The sequence below is a fragment of the Neofelis nebulosa genome, chromosome 4 (genome assembly GCF_028018385.1).
Source record: "Neofelis nebulosa isolate mNeoNeb1 chromosome 4, mNeoNeb1.pri, whole genome shotgun sequence".
NCBI classification, from domain to species: Eukaryota; Metazoa; Chordata; class Mammalia; order Carnivora; family Felidae; genus Neofelis; species Neofelis nebulosa.
In genome coordinates, this window is record NC_080785.1 from 118,250,121 (window position 1) to 118,266,634 (window position 16,514).

Consider the following 16,514-nt stretch of genomic DNA (forward strand, 5'->3'; position numbering starts at 1 on the left):
TGCTCAGTGTGGAGCCCAACTTGGGGCTTGATCTCACAACTGTGAGATCAAGACCTGAGCCAAAATCAAGAGTTGGATGCTTAACCGACTGTGCCACCCAGGCACCTCTCAGCTCAGGTCTTGATCTCAGGGTCGTGAGTTCAAGCCCCATGTTGGGATCCCCACTGGGAACGAAGCCTACTTAAGAAAAAATAAGCAAATAAAAATTAAAAATAAATAAATAAAACACAGTGAAAAAGAAAAGAAAGAAAAATTAAAAATCAAACACATACATACATAAAACCAGGGTGGGTGGCCTGGCTGGCTCAGTAGAGCATGTGACTCTTGGTCTTGGGGTTGATCTTGATCTTCGAGCCCCATATTGGGTGTAGAGATTACTTAAGGAAATTTTAAAAAAATAAATAAATAATAAAAACAAAAGAAAAGGGACTGAGCATGAAGACAGGTGCTTGTATTTGCAATGCCCCTCCCCACTTCAAGTCTTTAAAGAAACACAGTTCTCACAACAGAGCCTGTTTGAAGTAACACTGAGACACACCCCACCTATTTTCTTTACTCAGCACCATTTAATGTATTAAAGAACAGTTTTTTTTAACTCAAAATAGGAAAACATCACAGTCTCTTAAGAGCAATACATTTGATACAGTCATAAGATTTCAAATGAAAAACATATTATTCATGCTACAGGTTTTTAATCCTCCTGGACAACACACAAAACAACACAGTACTCAATCTACATGGTTTCACAAGAGAAACACGAATTTCATTTGGACAAAGACAGGTTTAAAAAAAAAACAACCAACATTGAACTAATCCTTACGTCCTTACATCCCCCATCCCATCCCACCCTCAAATATGTACTGCTACCAGCTCCCCAGGATTTCTTTCTTCCCACCCAACAGCTCGTAACACGGTAGACACTGAGAAGTGTGTCACTGAATGAGTGCTACAGTGCGTTTAAGAAACAAAAGCTAATCGATTTGTTCAATGTTGAAAGAGGGGCTTAAGATTAGGTGAAACAAAGTCTAGGGGAAACTGTGGAGCATTGTCTTGTTCATGCTGATTTCAGAGCACAGAAATTGTGCTCAAAGGTTAGTACAGGAACTAGAGATACCAAGAAATATCCCACTGTTTACAAAAGGAAGACCGCACTAATGTCTGAAAAGAGCTTATAATACCATGGGAAAATATTTAAGTTATAAAGTTATAACTGAGAAGGTAGAATACAAAACTGTATATTCAGTATGATTTTAACTACGTAAAACCAAACCAACCGCAAGATGCCCTAAAGAGGCTAAAAGTTCAAAATGTTTAGTGGTTGTATTCAAGTAATTTATCTACAGTGATCTTTTTTTTTTTTCCTTTTACTTTACTGTCTTTACCAAAATGTTCTCTACTGGGGGGATTTTTTTTTTTTTTAAACTATTAGTTACCAAAAAAAAAATCAGACTGATAGAACTATTGCATTTGAATTAATCGATTTAAGTCCAGCCTATAAGAAAGGATTTGTACATTTATAAAACTATAAAACATTCTTAGCTACTCTAGGAATCCATTCTGTGTTGTGAGTAATCCCAGAGATGGAGGGCTTCCTTCCTCCACCTCTCTTCCAGCCAGGTGCAAAGTCTCACCAGTTCCTGCCTGATGAAAAATGCTAAACAAGGCAGCCTCGTGAGTCCACATGAACCCAAGAGTGGCTCTCCTCAGTGGTCCCCAGCGCCCAAAACTACTGGCCCCTGGTTAAAATGCTGGCAGCATTAAAAAAAAAAAAAAAATGCTAAGCCAAACAGAAATGTAATGGATTTACAAAAAGTAACAGAAATATCCACACTTGGCAAAAACCTATTTGCAGTACAGCAGTAGCTCCTTAATACTAGAATTAAAAGGACAGCTATTTTCTCCTATCTTCAGTTCAGCTGTCAAGTTTAAAAAAAGTGATCACCACAAAGCTAATCCTGGTTTAGAAACAAATAAAAGAGCACTGCAACAACAGCGGACAGAGAAAAGCACAAAATTTAGAAAGTTATAAAAAGTGCTTTCTATAAAAGTAATTCCCTTTAAAACATTTGTTTATGGTATACACTGTAAGGTCCCACCTCCCCACCCCCCAAAAAAGGGCAAAACTTCCAAACACTTTCTACCAAAGTATCCACTGGTTTGTTCATTCAACAAACACTGACTGAAGGCTCATAATGTGTGAGGCACTGGGGTCTCAAAGAGAAGACAGACTTGTCCCTGCCTCAAGGACATGTCTGTCTTCTCCAAGTGGGAGGCTGACACGTCACCAACCACAGCACAGCAATTAAAAGCAGATGCCACTGCTTTCTTACAATTTTAGAGTATGCTGCAATTCTCATTGAAGCACTTACACAAAAGTCCTTACATACAAACTTTCCTGACTTACTAGGAGGCAAAAATGCAACTACTTGATGAATACTTGAATACTTCTAGAAAGGGCAGGCATTAAATTACATTTTGTGACATTTGCCCCTAAACATCACAATGCCTAGTGAAGTCAGTTAACTTTCCTTTAAGCAATGGAGGATTTTTCCATCCGGGAATGAGACACCTTGAATCTGAGAATAAGTGACCAGTCCTAAATGTAGATCAAGACTAGTCAGTACCATCTAAGGCTGAGACTCAGGAGTGCAAATTTCATTTCAGTTTCGTTTCATTTCATTTCAGTCTCCCCTTCCATCCGCTGGTTTTCAATATGCTCCTGTGTCAGCCGCTCCAGGTCTTTCCTTACATTCGGATAGTCTTCCAGATCTTCATAGAGTGATCTCACGATGTCCAGTCTCCTGTAATTCTCAGGCTTGACTAGGCTTCGGACAACCTGGAGGCACCGCTCTTTCAGAGTATACACTATAAATGCAGAAAACCAAAACCTCAGCAGCAGACTCGGGCCTTGGGACAAGAAATGAGCAAGACGCTTTGCCAACCATAGCAATTCCATTTACTATAGAAGCACCTCACTTTGGAGGAAAAAAAATTGAGTACATGTGTTGTGGCAGAGGGGAATGTGATGGCCCTCATGGTATGCATGACCTTGTATAATAACTTCCCCTTATAAGAGGGCTGGGCTTGTGATGTGCTTTAATTAATTGAACGTGGGTGACGTGACATTGTGCCAATTCTGAACCTAAGCTTTAAGTAGCCCTGGCAACTTAAGGGCACCTGGGAGGCTCAGTCAGTTGAGTGTCACAATCCCAGGGCTGTGGGACTGTGCCCTGCATCAGACTCTGCACTGAGTGTGGATCCACTTAAGGTTCTCTCTCTCTCTCTCTCTCTCTCTCTCTCTCTCTCTCTCTCTCCCTCCCTCCCTCCCTCTTCCCCTCTCCCCTGCTCACACTCCAAAATAAAAAATTAAGAGGTGCCTGGGTGGCTCAGTCAGTTGAGTGTCCGGCTCTTGATTTCCGCTCAAGTCATGCTCTCACAGTAAATGAGATCAAGCCCCGTGTTGGGCTGTACACTGACAGCATGGAGTCTGCTTGGGATTCTCTCTCTCTCCTCTCTCTGTCCCTCCCCCGCTGCTCTCAAGATAAGTAAACAAACTTTTAAAAATATATTAGATTAAATTAAAAATTGTTTAGTTTTTAAAAATTAAAAAAAAAAAAAGAAGCCCTGGCAACTCCTGCTTTTATGCTCTCAGGAGTCCCAAGCCACCCTGCAGGAGACACCACACAAAGAGGGTCATGCCCTGAGAAAGCATGGAAGAGAGGCTCAACCTCTTGCCAACCTGCCAGCAGAAGTCAGCCACACCAACCACCACCAGTGAGCAGAAACTCCCCTCGCTGATCTCAGCCCAGACTGTAGAATTATGAACAAATAAAAAGGTGGTTGTTATTCTGGGGTAGCTCTCACACAGCAACAGATAACCAAAGAGTCTGTAACTGGATTTGAGGAACTCCAAGTATATTTTATTTCTACTTTTGGGGGGCGCCTGGGTGGCTCAGTCAGTTAAGCAACTGACTTCGGCTCAGGTCATGACTTCCTGGTTTGTGGGTTTGAGCCCACATCAGGCTCTGTGCTGACAGCTCGGAGCCTGCAGCCTGCTTCGGGTTCTGTGTCTCCCTCCCTCTGCCCCTCCTGAGCTCGCACTGTCTCTCTCTCAAAAATTAATAAACATTAAAAAATTCTTAAGATTTTACTTGTATTTTTTATTATTTTTAGTCTATTTTTTTATTTTGACAAAGAGAGAGAGAGAGAGAGAGAGAGAGCAAGCACACAAGCAGGAGAGGGGCAGAGAGAGAAAATTCTAAGCAGGCTCCGCACTGTCAGCGTAGAGCCCAATGCGGGGCTCAATCTCACAAACCCAGACCTTAAATCAAGAGTCAGATGCTTAACTGACTGATCCACCCAGGTACCCCTCCAATTCTATTTTAAGCTCACTGGGAAACTGACACTGTAAGGGTATCCTATAAGGCAAAATTTACTACATTTATCAATTTAACTTACCAATTTTTATACACCTACTTCCTTAAGATAGGATCTATACATACATATCAGTTTGAACCTTATGAAGCTACATGTATTTGGGTGTTTAATATTTTATTTTAAAATCATCTTTACACCTAACATGGCGCTTGAACTCACAACCCCGAGATCAAGAGTCGCATGCTCCACCAAATGAGGTAGCCAGGTGCCCCAGTATTTGGAGTTTTTTAACCCACTAGAATAGTTTGTTTGGGTTCAACCTAATAAAATCAATCGAGTTTTGTTTTTGTTTTTTTAATTTGCATCCAAGTTAGTTAGCATATAGTGCAACAATGATTTCAGGAGTAGATTCCTTAATACCCCTTACCCATTTAGCCCATCCCCCCTCCCACAACCCCCCCAGTAACCCTCTGTTTGTTCTCCATATTTAAGAGTCTCTTCTGTTTCGTCCCCCTCCCTGTTTTTATATTATTTTTGCTTCCCTTCCCTTGTGTTCATCTGTTCTGTGTCTTAAAGTCCTCATATGAGTGAAGTCATATGATATTTGTCTTTCTCTGACTGATTTTGCTTAGCATAATACCCTCTAGTTCCATCCACATAGTTGCAAATGGCAAGAGTTCATTCTTTTTGATTGCCGAGGAACACTCCATTATATACATATACCGCATCTTCTTTATCCATTCATCCATCGATGGACATTTGGGCTCTTTCCATACTTTGGCTATTGTCGACAGTGCTGCTATAAACATGGGGGTGCATGTGCCCCCTTTGAAACAGCACACGTGTATCCCTTGGATAAATACCTAGCAGTGCAATTGCTGGGTCATAGGTCATTTTCTATTTAAAATCAAATGAGCTTTAAACAAATCGTAAACCATGATATTAACATTCAATTTGGTGTGTTTTTTTTAACCCCTGATTGGCACTGTGAGCTTGAGTGGGTTAAATAACATTAAAAGGTACAACACTAGGGATGCCCAGGCAGCTCAGTTAAGTGTCCAACTCTTGATTTCCACTCAGGTCATGATCTCATGGCGTACAGCCTGCTCAAGATCCTCTCTCTCCCTCTCCCTCTGACCCTCCTCTACTCACAGGCACACTCTCTCACACTCTCAGAAAAAAAAGAAAAAAAAAAAGATACAACACTAGAAGCCATGATATCTCATTCTCTATACTTTATTCTTCTCTAAGACTCTAGGGCATAATTCTGCTCTAAGGCCAGGGAAACGAAAATGTATTCATAATTACATGAGATATTTTACTTACTTATTAAATTTTGTAAGTAATCTCTACTCCCAATGTGAGGCGTGAACTCACAACCCTGAGATCAAGAGTCACATGCTCTACCGACTGAACCAGCCAGGTACCCTGACAATCAGGTATTTTAATTCAGCTCATTTCTGACAAGCCCAAAGAGCTTCTGAGCAACCACATCTTTGTTCAATATAGAAGATACAAATAAATTAGTTCCATTTTATATATAGTGGAGAAAAGGACACAGAAAGGTTGGATAACTTGACTAGCATCCAGCAAAAACCAATAAAGGTTTGGATCCTTCAAGTTGCTTATTCTCTACTTATTCCAACAGCCTTATCTTTTGATTTATCATTTTTAATTAAATAATTATTTATTCATTTTTAAGTAGGATCTATGGTCAATGTGGGGCTTGAATTCACGATGCTGACATCAAGAATCACATGTTTTACCCACTGAGCCCAGCCAGGCACCCCCAGCCTTATCTTTTTATAAAGTAAGATAGAACATCAGTACCTGGCAGTGTGATGTTGGCAAAAATAGGCTGTCCATCAACATTGAGAGATGGCACAAATAGTTCGGTTTGGTTAACCAGAAGCCCATCATATGTTCCTGCATCTCGGAAAAGCCAAAGGTGACCTGTTAAAACAAGAAGAGGCTGTTATGTAGCCACACACCCATTTCCTTCATCTTCCTGGATTGACCCTGAATCCTTGCCTCCCACACTGCTTAAATATCTTACTAAGCCCTCCCAGTAATATTACCTTACTCAGTCTTCACAACAGATCTATTTACAGATGAGCAAATAGATCTGAAAAAGCCAAGGGACTTGCTCAAGGCAACGAGGACAGTAAGGGAAAAAGAGCAGATACTTGAGGCTTCAAATACAGCACCCTTTCTGCTACCGTGGTCAAAAAGCAAACACAAGCATTGCGAATCACACCCAACACTGCAAACTAAAAGAACTTCAACAACTCTTTACATCTGTGCTTCTCAAGAACAAGAAGATGCAAAAAGATCATGTTCTGAAAAGGAAGCCACACAGAAAAAGGTACATTCTGTACGAATAGACCAAACTAATTTATGGTGTGAAAAATCAAAAGAATGGTTGCCTCTGAAAGGGAGGGGACTGAGTGGAAAGGGGCAGGAAGGAACTTCCTGGAGTGATGGAAATGTTTTAACCTATAGTTTGATCTAGGTGTCGTATTTGTCAAAAATGCATCAATCTCTAAGATCTGTGCGTTTTACTGTATGTAAGGTATACGTGAATTTAGAAACAAATACATCATATGCAAAAAGAGAGAGAGACAGAGAGAGAGAGAGAGAGAAGGCAACCCCCCCCCCCCTTCCCTAGGACTAACATTCTGTTTAAGGCAGGTGGAAAGCATGTCTGAATGTGTTCCTGGGACACAAATGTACTTGAAGATTTGGTGGGAAATTTTAAGAAATGTAAACTGGTAAAAAAAAATTTTATTATAGTAAAACTTACATAAAATTGACCATTTTAACCATTTTAAGTGTACTGTTCAGTGCCATTAAGTACATTCACACAGTAAGTCATTTTTTTAATTGTTTATTTATTTTTGAAAGGCAGAGAGACCGAGCGTGAGTGGGGGAGGGGCAGAGAGAGAGACACAGAACTTGAGGCAGGCTCCAGGCTCTGAGCTGTCAGCACAGAGCCCGATGGGGGGCTTGAACCCACGGACTGTGAGATCATGACCTGAGCTGGGAGTGGGATGCTTAATCTACTGAGCCAACCGGGCGCCCCTCATGGTAAGTAATTTTTAAAAAGTTTATATTAAGGGGCGCCTGGGTGGTCCAGTCAGTTGAGGGGCAGACTCTAGGTTTTGTTGGCTCAGGTCATGGTCTGCCCCCCTCTCTCTCCACCCCCTCTCTCAAAATAAATAAAACTTAAAATAAAAAAAAGATTCTCTAAAAAAAAATTATGTTAACTCAAGCACAGACAAATTTTAGATGAAAAAAACAAAATTTCACACAATTTCCTAGATAAAATAGAAGACTACAGAAATGTTGATCCCTGGAAGAACTGTGTTCTCCCTTCTTTAATATCAGGGGAAATTTGGAGTAAAGGTCTGAGAAACATTACCGCGTACTCTCAAGGCAAAACGATCCATTGGAAAGCTGTCCTTAACTGAAACTTACACACCCCTTCCCTTCACTGAGCTAGGTGCCTGCTCCAAGCTCCCACGGGCCGCTGTGCTCCGTTCCTCCTGCAGCAACTGTGACACTGGCTTGTTCTCATCTGTTTATGCATGCATCTGTCTCCCCGACTGGACTGTGTTCTCCATGAAGGGCAGGGACCTAACGCGGACCTGGCCCACTGGGGACACTCGGGAATGTGAGACTCTCTCAGAGACGTAATGAACAAACGGGCATTAGGTACGGAGCACTTTTAGGGGTAAATATACGTGTAAGGGGGAAAAGCCACCTCCGATGCAAATTACTCAGTCCTATAAGAAAGAATTAGCTGCCACCTAGTAGCAGCGTCAACCTGGATCTGTCACAACCTCTCTGGGGCACCAGCAGGCGTTCGCTGCGCCCCGGGACAAAGCAGGAGGCGCGACCGGGCTGGGCCGGCCCGGGCCAGGGCGACCCCGGCTCACCTACCTCGGTAGCTATGGATGCGGCGGCCCGTGCCGGGCGGCAGTGTCGGGTACGGCTGCGGCTCGCCGTCGAAGTTGAGCCACACCGGCAGCACGACGCGCGGACTGCGGTTGCAGAAGATGACCTGAGACGGCTCGCAAGAGTTCACTGAGCGTAGCACCGGTCGTGGCTGCCCAGCCTCCATCTCCTCCTCGGCGCCCGGCTCCTCGGGGTCAGACTCTTCCGGGCCAGACTCCTCGGCGCCCGACTCCTCCCCGCCGTACTCTTCAGGGCCCACCTCCTCCGCGTCCACCTCCTCCACACCGGCCTCGGCCTCTTCCAAGTTCCCTGCCTTCCGGGGCATTACCTCCCGGAGCCTAGACAACCCGGGCCTCGCCGCCTCGGGATTTGTGGGGCCGTACGGGGTGGGGCGTGGCGCGCGTGCGTGCGCGTCCCCGCAAGCGTGCGTGCTGTTTCTGCGCGCTCTTGGTCGGTTGTGGAAGATGCTCGCAGAAATGGCCGGCTTGAGACTGTGCGCAAGGTCAGGTGGAACCTCCAGCCACAGAAACCGAGCATTCAGGAGGCAGAGGCTGACGCTGGGCCACCTCGTCCACGGTTTCCTCTGTAAAGTGGATTCTTTTTTCGCACCGCTAAGTTTTTGACACAGCATTTCCTTAGCTTCATTTATTCTAAGACCTTCATGGTTTTTGCCATATTCTCCCTACCAAATGCGCTATTATTTATTTAATAATTTTCTCGTTTGTTTTGTCTCCATCTTCGGTCACAAAATTCGAATTTTGTGTAGAAGAATATAATAAAGTCAAAATGTCCGTCTCCTCCTCGTTTCCCCCAGCCACCCATAAAGACGCCGCGGAGACAAGAAGTATTACCAGTTTTTGTGCTTCCTTTAACAAAAGGAAAAAAAAAATTTAACATTTACTTATTTTTGAGAGAGAGGGAGACACAGGATCCGAAGCAGGCTCCAGGCTCCGAGCTGTCAGCACAGAGCCAGATGCGGGGCTCAAACCCACGAACCTTGAGGTGAGATCATGACCTGATGACCTGAGTCTGGCGCTCAATCGACTGAGCCACCCAGGTGCCCCTTTGTGCTTCCTTTTAAAGGTATTCTGTACATATGCAAAGCAGTTGAACAAGTTTAAGAAATTTCCACTACCATCAGTGGAAATTCGCTCTCATTTGCCACGTAAGAGTACAGTGGGACTAAGTTAAATGAAAACAAAACAGTTAAATTTTATCTATAGTCTGTTAAAAGCGCTCAGCCTGCTCTTTCTTGGTTCGACCCGTTAGCCAAGTGTTAGATGTTAAGCACCAAGTATTAGCTGTGAAACCAACTTTGTCCTGGACGTAATCAAAAGGACTAACAGAAATTGAAAATGGGATAATATTTGATACTGCAGTCTATGTGCGATTTGAAATTCACATCCACCTGGGTTCTCATTCCAGGTGTAGCTTCAGATCTGCGATGTTGGGCAGAATTCTTTAAATTCTCTGAGACCTTGCTCATTTTTAAAAAGTATGTCCCAGGGGCGCCTGGGTGGCACAGTCAGATCTCAGCTCAGGTCATGATCTCAAGGGTTCCTGAGTTTGAGCCCCACATTGGGCTATGCACTGATTAATGGTGCAGAGCCTGCTTGGGATTCTGTCTTCTCTGTGCCCCTCCCCGACTTGTGCTCACTCACTCTCTCTCTAAATAAATAAATTTTATTATATATATATATATATATATATATATATATATATAGTCCCCTGACCAAGTGTTGAGGGGGAAGTGGTAAGTGCCTAGTACATAGTAAGCACTCAGAGCAATTCTCAGCAGTTAATATTATAAATTAAACACATTGTCTCAGTCCTGAAAATGTTCACAGGCTACTGGGCAAGCATACAAGACATGCTGTTAGAATATGATATTGATTGTAGAAGAGCAAGGTGTAAAGTCATTTGCTGGACCTGAAAAATTCAGGCAAGTCTTCCCAGGAGTTTTATCTGGGATGAACTTTGAAGAATAGAGCTAAAAGTTTTCCCTTCCCATTTATCATCAGACAAATACCCACCTAGGATGTCAGATAAGGGCTCATTGGCAGACTTCCCAATCCAGTTTTCTTCTCATTGGTTTTATATCCTGCCTCTAAGTCCAGGACTCCGACAGTCCTACCACTTACTGAAAATCCATTTGGAGGCCCAAACCAAAGAGAGACATATATTTATGCTCATAGACCCACACTATGGCCCTAACATTTAAAAGAAATGGCAGAGGGAGAATGGACAAATAAAAATTTTTTGTTTGGCTATACTCCTGGGCAGCTGTTCTCAACCAAATCTGCAAAAGCAGAAGAGGTTTTGATTTGTGATTTTAGATGTATGATGACCCATTGGAGCAACTTCATTCCAGTTTCTTCAATTGCCTGGCAAGAAAGACTGATGCAAAATTCTCCAAACCATACTGGAAAATGGCAACCCTATCAAAATGAGAGAAGGCTTATTTAGAATTTGGAAATGAATAAAAATGCACGGGGCGGGGGGGGGGGGCACCTGGGTGGCTCAGTCAGTTGAGTGTTTAACTTCTGCTCAGGTTATGATCTCACAGTTTGTGGGTTTGAGCCCCGTTTCGGGTTGTGTGCTGACAGCTCAGAGCCTGGAGCCTGCTTCAGATTCTGTGTCTCCCTCTCTCTCTCTGCCCCTCCCTCACTCATTTCTCTCTCTCAAAATAATAAACATTGAAAAATTTAAAAATACAGGGGGAGAAGCTATCAAACTGTATGTATAGTGTGGTGACCTTTATGCAGTTATTCCCCCACCCCCATTTTTTTAGAATATAGTTTTATTACCTTTGTAATGAAAACTAAATCAGTTCCTTTTTCCCCCAGTCTTGAGATATAATTGACCCAAATCAATTCTTTTTTTTTTTAATACTTTTTAAGTAATCTCTACATCCAACATGGGACTTGAACTCATGACCCCGAGATCGAGTTACATGGTTTTCTGCCACCCCTGGGTGGCTCAGTTAAGCCTCTGACTTCAGCTCAGGCCATGATCTCGCAGTTTGTGAGTTCAAGTCCTGCAATGGGCTCTGTGCTGACAGCTCAGAGCCTGGAGCCTGCTTTGGATTCTGTCTCCCTCTCTCTCTGCCCCTCCCACGCTTGCACTCCATGTCTCTCTCCCTCTCAAAAATAAAACATTTACATATAAATGTTTTATTTTAAAAAATTGGAAGCATGTATAAGGGTGTGCAGACGGTGGTCAGAGGAGTGTGCTGGATTAGAGGTTCATCATTTCCTGCCTTGTTGAAAATGATGGCAAGAGTCCCATCCAAGGAGTCAGGCAAATCTACAAAGGAACACCAGAACCTTGGGTGATTTTGCCATGGAGTTTCCTTGAAAGTACATTATACAAAGTATCCTGATGGCTTCCAGCAGGAAGAGTGGCCAGCAGGGATGACCTCCAGCTATATTGACCATCAACATGGAAACATTTGTGGAGGAAAACCCCAAGGAAAGATAGGACTTCCTGTTAAATTACAATGGTTCAGAGACATCAAAATTTACAAGATTCATTCCAACATACCCTCATTTGTACTTCCAGGTTAGTAAAGTGAAACATACCAGTTTAATAATATTACAGAAATGCCTACATCTGTAAAATGAGAGCAGTTATTTAAATGCAAGGCTTAAGACTGATATTACATCATTGCAAATAATTACAAAGACTATTTAAGAGGAAGGAAAACACGTTTTAGGATATACCAAGCAAAACTAGAGGCTATATTGTTCTTACATTACACTTTCCACTATGCAAAAGCAAACATGAAGAGAGGAATAGAAGAAAATACACCTAAATATTTAATATAACTGGTTATTTCTCTCCCCTTCTATTTTAATGTCTTTTATAAATTTTCCTTTAGAAGGATACATTCTGCCTTGTTTATATTTTGACCAATTAGAAAATACAAAGAAGTACAAATAATAAAGCAAACACTGATAATCTCACCGTATAAATTCAACAGTATGTTATCATATTTACTTTATTTTTTCAACAAAACATATGATGAGGCTAAAATCCCCTTTAACATCCACCCTGGTCCCATTTCCCTCCTTCCTCCCCAGGAGCAATAACTATCTCAAGTTGGACGTGTATCTATTCAGGCTCTTTTCCCCCCTAAATTTATTTTAAATTTACATATAGAATTCACATTTTGGTGTATAGATCCAAGTTTTGACAAAACAGTCACGTAACCATCACCACAGCTAAGATACAGAGTATCTCATCACCCCCAAAAGATGCTGTGACCAACCTCTACCTGTAGGCCTTAGCCTTGACAACCACTGATCTGTCTTCTGTCCCTCGTGTTGCTTTTCCCACAATGTCAGGTAATGGAATCATGCAGTACATAGCCTTTTGAGCCTGGCTTTTTACTTGGCATAATCAATTTGAGATTCATCCATGTTGTATCAACAGCTTATTCCTTCTCATTGCCAAATGGTATTCCGCCATCCACTCACTAACTGAAGGACACTGAGTTGTTCCCAGTTTTCAGCAATCATGAACAAAGCTGCTATAAACATTTGCATACAGGTTGTTTTGTGTGTGTGTGAACGTAAGTTTTCACTTGTCCTAAATGAGAATCATCTAGGAGTGAAATCGTTGGGTCACACGGGAAGTGTGTTTTCCCACAGTGGCTCTATCACTGCATTCTCACCAGCAACGCAGGCAGGCGTGTTCCAGTTGCTCCACATCCTTGCCTGCAGTTGGTATTAGTTTTTTTGTTATTTTAAAGTTTTAGCTCTTCTAATAGATCGTATAGTGGGAATTCACTGAGGTTTTAATTTGTGTTTCCCAGTGACTGGCAATGTTGAGTATCTTTTCATGAGCTTATTTGCCATCGTTTTGTCTCTGAAGCCCTTTGAACATTTATTAGATTTTTTATCGATGAATTTTGATAGTTCTTTTATCCAGGCCAATTTTTAGTGCTTCTCATATACTTATGCGTACCTGTAATCTATATGCAGTATCGTATGACTAGCACAGGTGTTTAAAAAAAACAAACAAACAAACAACTAAAACTAAAGTAACCAAATAACAGAACAAAAAGCTTGATTCTGACAAATAAAACTTTGGCCAGTGATATCTTTCCTATTTAATAAAGTTGATACTGCATTGTTCCTCTATGTTCTTTTTTTCCTGAGTTTTTAAATGAAATGTCATTTTGGTATCCTCTGGGTTGTCTGGGAAAATACCAGTGAACCATGACTACATTATACTCTCTAAGAGCAGGATCTATATGTCTGTTTCTCACCATTTTATCTCCAGTGCCTTACGCACAGGAGACATACAATGTATTTGATGCTAATAAACAACTTCTTAGGCATAGTGTTTGTCAAAGCCAAACTGAATTACTTATTGAATTAAACATTTTCCTTTTAAAAAAAGTATATTAATAAAGTGTTTCTCCTTATAATGCACTTATTGTCCATGTGAACTCTTAAAGTCACACTGGGATTATCACATTAAATGAGTTCAAATTTGGGGATAAAATAAATACTCTCAATTCAAAAATATGTTATATGAATATATATAAATTCTTTGTACTATTCTTATAACTTTTCTACAAGCCTGAAAATTGTTTCACAATAAAATTATTTGTTTAAAAACATGTTATTGTTGGGGGATGCAGATTAAGGCACAATAACAACCTCATACTTGGGTCATCTCAACAAACCCAAAGGTGCCCAAAGAGCCACAGGAAACCCTGCCCCAGAGTTTTTTGATGCAAACACTGATGCCAAAGGGTAACACTTAGCTAAACGTGACAGTTGCTCTTTGTTCTGTCAGGTTATCAATGCGATCCAAGGAGAGGCTGATAAAGGACCAGCACTGCACAGAAAACAGAAACCTGATGTGTGAGCCCTTGAATAGCTCTGCACAGAGCAGGGATAAGGAGACCTGGGTTTTAGTTTTGGCCTGGCCTGACCAGGTAAGTGGATGGGCATGTCACACAACCTGTCTGGATTTGTTTATTCATTTCTAAAATGGCAAGAGTAGACTTGATTATCCCTAAAATTCTTTCTCATCTTAGTTCTGTGAGTTTTATTGCTAGCTAATCCTAATCTTTAGACAACTTAGAATTAAGGTTAGCTTTTCTTCAGAAAATAAACCTGAGAGCCCTAAATCACCTGATTTTCTGTTATATAATCTACTTGACAACCACACCTGCCTTCAGACAGCAGCTGTATTTTTGTACAGTTCCTAATGGCACCGACTGTCTGCAAACTGCCAGAGTAACTCACATTCTCCAAAGCCAAGTTTGGACAAAGATTTTCTCACATGCAACAGTCTGAAACTGAGTACAATAGCTGGGAAGGAGCCTGGAGGTGAACAATGGGCTTTCTGTCCCACTCACCATGGCCTACAATAACAAATACTGTTTATAAACATGCCTTCAGCTTTATGAAATAAAGGTGGAAAATTCAAAGTACTAAGTAACAAGAGCAACATAACAGAACTCCGTACGTCTCTAATGCCAAAAACATCAGTTCCCTATTTCTTCCTGCTTCTGAAATCTAGGTCAAGCTTAGTTTTTCAAGAGATTGAAAACTGTTTTATTATCAAGAGATGTGTAATCCTCATAGCTCACTGGCTCAAACCCCCTACTTTTTAGTTTTTCAATAAATATGCAAATTAAACCAAATTGCAGGGCAGAAATTATTTCCAAGTATGAGAGAATGAAGAGGTTCTCTTGAAGGTTCCTATGGATGGTGGAGAGATTTGTCATATATAGCTCATTTCCCACTCACATTAGAAAACAGGAAAGTCCTTCAGAATTATCTTTCTTCAGAAATCATTAAGATGTCATAAGGAAAGGAAGAGAGGCACCATGCGGGTAACTTCCCTATGTCAAGCCTCAGGAGAAAATGAACTCAATCTAGTTTTTCATTATGATGAAGTGACTGAGAACAACTGGAATTTAGCAAATCTGAGCATATTTTATCCTTCTGAAACTCTATCTTCTTACAGTTCAAATCAAAAGAACTACCCTGTCAACCTCTTAGTTTTGTTATAAGCACTGAACATTAGTGTTTAAAAGAAAGACCAGAATGATTTAATAAATGCAGATTAAAATGTAAAATAGAACTTTATCATCCTCAGTAAGGATAAAATATTAGTATTTTGGAACTGTTACTGCTTAAGTTGAAGAAGTTGACACCCTGGAGACAAAAATAAATGGTTCTTTAACCTAACAATATGGACTGCAATGACCTGTGAGCAAAGACTCATATGACATGAGAGTAAATTCCAGTTTCTGAAGTCTGACCAGATAAGGTCTTTCAGAAGGGGGATACAGCTGCTTCTTTTGGCTCAACCCAAAATAGCTGGAGGAAGCACTAGAGTGGATTAAATTCCTTAGGCAAGGCTTCCAGAACATACAGCATAAAATCAAACCTTCAGAGAAAGGAAGCGGTTAGGAGCAAAACTACGCAACACAGACATAAATGCAAACAGTGTTTGCCAGACACAGCAAGGACAGCCTGTGAAGCCTTCTTAACAAAAGAAAAGATGGAAGCATGTAAGGCTAACACAGGTGTGTAGTGTCTCATGTGAGGACAGTGAAAGGGCACTGGCCTGGGAATGAGAAAATAAATTTTAGATCTCATATACCACAGTCAGAATCAAAGAATGGTTAGAACAGTCTGAGTCAGGTAGGTCCAGGTTCAAATCCCAGTTCCTTCCCTTACTTCGTATGGCTTTGGACAAATTTTAGCCTCTCGAAACTAGTTTGTCACCTATTACACGGAGATAAGAATGCCTACTTCTTGGGCACCTGAGTGGCGCAGTCGGTTAAGCGTCCGACTTCAGCCAGGTCACGATCTCGCACTCCGTGAGTTCGAGCCCCGCGTCAGACTCTGGGCTGATGGCTCGGAGCCTGGAGCCTGTTTCCTATTCTGTGTCTAGTCTGTCTCTGCCCCTCCCCCGTTCATACTCTGTCTCTCTCTGTCCCAAAAATAAATAAAAAACGTTGAAAAAAAAAAATTAAAAAAAGAATGCCTACTTCTTAAAGTCTGAGGATTAAATGAAATAAAGTACAAAAAGCAATGAGCACATCTAGCACATGTAATAATAAATTATAGACAACACAAGCTACATATCCTTGAGCAAACCAGGGCCTCATTTTATAAAGGGAGTGGTAACACAGAAAAGCACTCTCA

General features: G+C 41.4%; 1 protein-coding gene across 1 annotated transcript; it reads right to left on the reverse strand.

Moving 5' to 3' along the window:
- Nucleotides 1-544: 544 nt before the first annotated feature.
- VHL (von Hippel-Lindau tumor suppressor) lies at nucleotides 545-8,746 on the reverse strand. The gene is made up of 3 exons (XM_058726024.1): nucleotides 8,320-8,746; nucleotides 6,208-6,330; nucleotides 545-2,865 (listed from the first exon to the last, which is right to left on the reverse strand). Exons 1-3 carry the CDS (start codon nucleotides 8,657-8,659, stop codon nucleotides 2,672-2,674), a joined length of 657 nt encoding a protein of 218 aa, XP_058582007.1. The 5' UTR covers nucleotides 8,660-8,746; the 3' UTR covers nucleotides 545-2,671.
- Nucleotides 8,747-16,514: the final 7,768 nt, after the last annotated feature.